At 46.9% G+C, this 6,731-nt stretch overlaps 1 protein-coding gene across 5 annotated transcripts in view; it reads left to right on the top strand.

The window, feature by feature from the left end:
• Positions 1-1,337: 1,337 nt before the first annotated feature.
• The window catches only part of Hectd2 (HECT domain E3 ubiquitin protein ligase 2), a 64,988-nt gene continuing 59,594 nt past the window's right edge, over positions 1,338-6,731 (top strand). The window contains exon 1 of one of the 5 annotated variants that reach the window (XM_040745137.1): positions 1,338-1,356. Coding sequence is in view for 3 of the 5 variants with exons in the window: in XM_013114624.3 (XP_012970078.1) it covers positions 2,359-2,490 (132 nt within the window). In the remaining 2 variants the exon portion in view is untranslated. Of the gene's footprint in view, positions 1,357-2,298; positions 2,491-6,731 lie in introns of those variants that run through there. The other 4 variants (XR_001196587.3, XM_013114624.3, XM_013114619.3 and 1 more) reach the window with 4 other exon arrangements.

Here is a 6,731-nt window from a genome sequence, read left to right as displayed (position 1 = left end):
GCTGGTTTTCCATAAGTGTGCACTTATACAGAACAGCCAGAGCTCTGGATGACTCCCACCGCCACCACCCAACCCTGCTGGACACACACAGAAAGTCTTTAGTGGCAGTTGCCTCTCAAGCCCCTAAGTGACCCCCCCCCAGAGCTATCACTCTAGCTTACCAGGAGCATCCACGTCTACCTCCCTTTTCCTACCCAGGGCTTGTATGAAAGAGACATTAGGTGGTACACTGAGAGGCACCTATTTAGTAGAAAATAGAAACAAATTCAACACATTCTTTATCTTTTCTTTATAATGGGTGAATAACCATGGATGTCTTCCAGCTGGCATATCTCCTCTGATGAAGTAGAAATGAACATTTCTGACTTACCAGGTTTGGCCAGTATCTAAGTATGTTGTTCTATTGAGTGTGACTAGATGTACAGACACACTATTATTTTGTCTCACACATGGAAAGTAGAAGCATAAGGCATGCAATCCAACTCGTTTCTCAGCCAAGTACTTTAATAGTAAACTACTGACTTTAGTTAAGGACAATAGGAAAGATAATCCACCACAGTTTCAGTAATCTATCCGTCTAAATACAGCAGCATGGTGCAATTTGAATTGTACTTAAAATGGTTAGCTTTACAATACTTGTTGTCAGCTTTCGGCGTGCTGACCTGTGCTAAAAGAAAAATGATGATGTTTCTCTCCATGAGTTATTTCTGAGATTTTTGAAGAGAGGTCTGAAAACAAAATATTCAAGAAAAAGGAAAAGGATCTTTACAAAGTAATTCCTACCTCATCGTTTGGCTCTACTGAAATATTTTTGATTACTTTATGATACTTATTCCACACCTTTTTTAATTAATAGGGAAATGTTTGATGACAGCAACTATATTAAAACTACAAAGCCTTCCCATGAATGAAAACAAGATGTATCCTTTCAAAAGCAGTACAGGAGGCATTGTCCTAGTCACATTATTGCTTGCTGCAAATTCTGGGCTTGAAAATCAGTCTCGTGCCATGAAGAACTGTAACTCATACTCAGTTCTGTCGGCTCTGAGTTATATAAAACGACATCCTCCAAACCCCCCATTTGAGTTTGTTTCAGAGATATTCTTGCTTCTTGTATTTGAATCTGAGTATTCTTGGATTAGAAAGTTCACCATGAATAAAATAACGAAGTCTCAACTAAAAATCCAAGGACCTCAATGTCGAGAAATTCTCTATTTTTAGTAAACGGTACAGTGAATACTTCCTCCCTCCCTTCCCTCCAACAGCAGGTGTCTCTGCCATTCCAGCAGACTGATAAAAGGGAAAAGGAGGGGGCGCGAAGAGAAAGGAAATTGTCTACGTCTTTCCGCGGTGGAGGTGGGGATATTTTAACAGCATGATCTAAAACAATTCCGTTTTTAACGCTCTTACCCATGATTTATTACGAGGTTTATTAAGGATTACTCAGCAGTTTGGGCATGTCCATCTACAAACGGAAGGGGACAAGGGATAAGAGGGGACGAAGGATGGGGAAGAAGCGGAATGTAGGCGCGTGGGCCCGGGAAGGGAGAGGCGGATTTGGCAGTCATGAGGGACCGCGGCTCAGAAATGGAAAGTGTGGCCTGGCCGTCCTGCCTGCCCTGTCGTGGGGGGAAGGGGGGAGCACGGTGTCGCATTGTCCTCTCCCGACCCTAGGCTCTTCTCCTGTAGGATGAGGCCGCTGCAAGGCACACAGGGAAAGGGGCAGTCGTAAGGGTGCTCAGACAAGCAGCCTCCGGGGACCGGAGGACCCGCAGAGAAGGGTAGGTCAAGAGCAGCCGCGACCCAAAGCCGGCGTCGTGCGCGCGTGATGGGGCGTTTAAAGGCCAAAGGCCACCAGCCAGGTCAGAGGTGCCCGGCTCGCCCGCCGCTCTAGGTGAAAGGCAAGCCGGGGCCAGTCGACCTCCCGGGTCCAGACCCTCCCACGAGGAGCCACCGCGCGGTGCCGGGCTCCTCGCCTCCAGCGACAGCTCGCAAACAACATGGCGGCCCCGCGCCCCCTCCTCTGCGGGTCCCCGCTCCGCGACGCCAGGCCGCGGCCCGAGCCCTAGACGACCCGCGGCGAGGAGCGGCGCGCGGCCGAGAGTGCGAGCGGGCGGGGCGCGCGCGGGGGCGGCGGAGCCGGGCGGTCGGCCTGGGACGCGCGCGCCGGCATCCGGCCGCGCGGGGGCGCGCGCGCGCGCGCGGGGCCGGGGCGGACGGGCGGGGGCGGAGCGGCGGCGGCGGTTGGAAGCTGCGGCGGCCCAGAGCCCTCTCGCGGCCGCGGCAGCAGCAGCGCCCGCCCCGGCTGCAGTCCGGCCGCCGCCGCCGCCGCCTCGCGCCCCAGCCGCCCCGGCCGACATGAGTGAGGCGGCTCGGGACCCCTCGCCCGGAGCGCCGCCGGCCGTGGCCGCGGCCGCCTCTGAGGAGAAGAAGGGGAAAGAGCCGGAGCGCGAGAAGCTGCCGCCCATCGTGTCGGCCGGCGCAGCCGCGGTAGGTGCGGCGGGGGTCGGGGGCGCCCCGGCGGCCTGGCGGGCGGGGGCCGGGGGACACCGGGAACCCCGGGGAAGGCGCGCCTCGAGGGCAAGCGCGAACACTCGGCAGCCCTGCCTTCCACACTCGGGGAGCGTGGTCCGCCGCCCGACGCTGGGCGTTCGCTTGTTTTCTGGGGTCTGGCTCCCTACTTTGTCCCAAGGGTCGGCATCATCTGTTGGTTGAGCATCGATGTCAGGAGGGCGGCCGTGGCTTTCCACCGGGATGGAGAAGCTGCCCTGGGGGCGCCGAGGCAGCGCTTCTCTCTTCTTCCCTTTTTCTGTCCTTTCTCCTCCCTTCAGATTGAAAAGACTCCGAGGCGAGTTTCTACCTAATTCTGACCTTTCCGTTGCTGTCTGGGTAGTGGGAGGTAGATGCATCCCTGATGCTTTTATTTATTTATTTATTTATTTATTTTCGTGTGGTACAGGCCTGTGACTTAAAGAAGATGGGCTTTTTCTTCTTTTTAAAACTCAGTTATCGAAGCTTACCAGGGGTAAATTTGCCAGCTGGATTTTCAAGGTTTATTTGGAAGGCGCTCTCAGCCTTCAAACTACATACTGCCAAATGATGTCATGGGGACATCATCCCTTCTCTCCCTTCCCCCTGTGTGTGCTGGTGGTTGTGGGTCTCCGATTTTGACATTTTTATTTGACATACTAATTTAAACACTTTGGGTAAGTTTGCTTTCTTGTATTTAAAGATTATGACTTGTCACGCATCTGTACGTGACAAAATAGTAAAAGTTTAGGGAATATTACACATTTTTAAATTTCTACTTGCAATTAGTTTCCTGAGGCCGCCCTCTTAAATGACTAAGAATTTAACTAAAATAGCTCACTCCTCGTTTATAAAGTGTTGGTGTTGGAATAATGTTATGATTTGTTAGGCTTCTCAAAAATCGTCTAAAGCCTGTAATAACTGAGAATTGTTCAAGACTACTCTTTTATCCTAAGTCAGTGCAGCAAGTCGCAGACAGCGGTGACACATTAAAGCGTGGCTACAGCTGATTGGTAAATTGCAGTTGTGGTTAGGGATTACCTTGGGAAATGCTGTGAAGCAGTTTGTCACTCAAATTGTAGTCCTGATTCCTGCTGGTGGTCCCCTGGCTTTTCAGAGATTATTCTGTAGGATTTCTTAACACCGATGTGTTTTGTCTGTCTTTCAAATAGGTGTGCATGTGCCTGATGTGTGTATGTGTGAGTGGGGGTGTATGCGTGTAGTGTTGGGGGGACAGAACCTCTCGTGGCAGTCTTCATCTTTGAACTTACTTGAGACAAGGTTGCTTGTTTCTGAATCTTCGTAAACCAGGTTTCCAGAATCCTCTTATCTCTGCCTCGTATTGATCTTACAAACACACACCACCGAACCCATCTTTACATGGGTTCTGAGGATGTGAACTCAGATCCCCACGCCTAGGGGCAAGTGATTTTTTTCCTGCTGAGCCATCACCTCAGCGCCCTAGCGGTTTCTTTCCTAGGGTGATTATTAAAGGAGAAAAATGTATCTGTTTTTAGAAGCAATTACATCAATGAGTTTAGTTTCTAAAGGCAAGTGCCTTTTCCCAAATCTATATTTATAGCAGTGTAACTGGAAGAAAGGTTTGTAATAAAAAAAAAGAAACAGAAGTTGATACAGTGTGAATGTAAGTCTAATGTGTACTATCTGAAGCCCATACATCTTTGTGATTTCCAGTTTTTCAGATTTTGGGAAGGTAATTAAGTACATATACTGCATGTAATACCTACAGTGATTTCCCAGCCAACTTCCTAGAATCAATAATATTTAAAACTGTAGAAAAGTTATTGTCTGATTATGCTAAATAGAATAAGGTTAAAAAAAAACACCTACTGACCTCATGTCATTTCAAGTCAGGTTCATGCTTTTGTCACCAAATGAATTGCAAAGACATTTATTTTATGATTGTGGACTAGTAAAAAAGACTGTAGTTTAAGAATATTTTAAATCTTTAAGAAAACCGTTTGGAATAGAAAACCTGGGACCCTGAAGGCATTTTCTGTGGTTCCTTAAAGAGTCTTTCTGTTGGATATTTAAGTGGCACTTTAAGGGAACAATATGTGTATGTGTGTATCTGTCAAGGATATTTCTAGAGCTGAAATTTTTGAGGTATCACAATAAACGGCCTAAGGAAAAATTAGGCTGACCTTGAAGATCAGGAAAGCTGGCAACTGGATGCCTGAGTTCTCCAGTGGAGTGGGGAAGGCTTGGTGGTGTACAATGGACAGAGAAAGACTGTTCCGTGTTAGGTTGTTTCCGGACTCCTTGTTGGTTAAACAGAACCCAGGTTTATTTAGTAACCTAATTGGCATCAGTAACTTTGGGGACTTTTTAGTGATTCTTCCTTTTTGCACTGTCTTTCTAAGTTGAGCTTGTTTCAATTCAAGTCGCCCTATAGTCATGACTTTTCCAGAAAATTAGTGTGCCATGGTTATGACAGTTTAGAAACAAGCAAGAGTGGTAGCTCTGTAGAACAAAGAAGATGCCAGGTTATGTTGATCCTAAATAAGGCTCAAAAGGTTCACAGAGGGGATGAGGCTCTCCCTGTCGGATAGGAGAGAGAATCCTAGAACCTGACAAATCCTGACATTACTTCAGTGACAAGTGAAATTGCATTCAGAAGATCCCTGACACACAGAGTTACTTTGGTAGCACGGTGAGGCCCCGACTTACATCTCACCCTAGTTTTCAGCCTTTGATGAAATCACCTGGGAAACATTACAAGCTCTTTAAATCAGAATTTCAGAGAATGAAGTGGAGGCATTATATTTTTCTTTTAACTCTTTGGTATAGCTAAAAGTGAAAACTGATGCTGTACACACTGAATTAGAAGATCTGTGATTTTAAACTTCACCCTCATCCCAAGACTACTTAGGGATGGAGGGCGGTTACAGTGCTGTATGGTAGATGTGTGACAGATGCTGGGGTGGTGCTGCTCAAAGGAATGTCTGTTAAAGTTGCCCTGAGAGATGCTCAGGAAGCCCAGATAGAACCCTCAGAGCACGAGCAGTGTTGGAGGATGGGTGCAAGCCCAGAGCTGAGGGTAATAAAGAATTTGAAGTAGTGTGTCCATGTGAAGGGTTGCTGGTGGAAAGAAACACTGAATTCACCAAGGTTGACAGGTTGTTGTGGAGATGAATGTCATAAATTGATTACTGATTTAATGCAATGTTAGAAAAATATGTTTAAAAAAAGAGGAAAATACTTAACGGAGAGGCAGAATTAACTGAGGCAAGAGGGGACAAGTTTGATTGCTTTGATATTTAATGAGATTTAATACAGGAAAGAGATTCTCCATGGAATGGGGTATATCAAGGAATAAAATGGATTCATGAAAGGCAAATTTTATGTAAACTGGGGAGGTGAAGAGAAATCAACTTAAACTGGTGTGTGTGTGTGTGTGTGTGTGTGTGTGTGTGTGTGTGTTGCTGAGGATCGAACACTCAAGGATTTGTGCATATACAGTCTACCACTGAGTTACATCTCCATCCCTAGTTTAGAATTTCAAAGGGAATTTTGCCCACAGATAGACGATTAGGAACTGTCAAGTAGGTAGGAGAAGAGTTTGATGGAAGACACAAGGCATATATATAGAGGACAAGATGAAAAGTTTATGGTCTGTATAAACGGGGTTGCTGGAGCTACAGTCACTGAGCATGTGTGATGCTCAGTGCTGCACTAAACGCTGCAGAAAGCACAGACAAAGCTCACCTACAAGGTCCTGACTCAGGTGGTTTGGGACTAATGGATAAGGAGCAAATCAGTATGTAAGCATCCCAATAAGCTACAGAAGTAGTTTACAGTATAGGAGATCAGTGTGAGCAGAACTGTGGAGAAAGGCCGTGAAGTAAAGTAAAATTTTAAACTGGTGGCTATTCAAGGAATGATAGGATCTGGATGAGCAAAAGCAAATATGTAAGCAGTGGGGAAAATAACAGGAGAGAAGAATTAGGGAGCAATAAAACAAGCCCAGTGGAAGCGTGCGGGAGACTGCTGGGAGGTAACTAAGTGGATGGGGGCTGACGAAGTCTGGACGTTTCCCCGTGGTTAATGGGAAGCCTTTGGAATTCTTGAATAGAAGAACAACATAATGGAATTCCCAGTAGTGTATAGTTAGACTGGAGGAGGTAGGAGGAAGAACCTGAAGGAAGGAGGGTTGTGGTTCGTGCTTGAGATGGTAAGCA

This window comes from Mesocricetus auratus, unplaced genomic scaffold (genome assembly GCF_017639785.1).
Source record: "Mesocricetus auratus isolate SY011 unplaced genomic scaffold, BCM_Maur_2.0 Super-Scaffold_4256, whole genome shotgun sequence".
NCBI lineage: Eukaryota > Metazoa > Chordata > Mammalia > Rodentia > Cricetidae > Mesocricetus > Mesocricetus auratus.
Note: the sequence above shows the minus strand (reverse complement) of the source record. Positions and strands in the feature narration are given on the sequence as shown.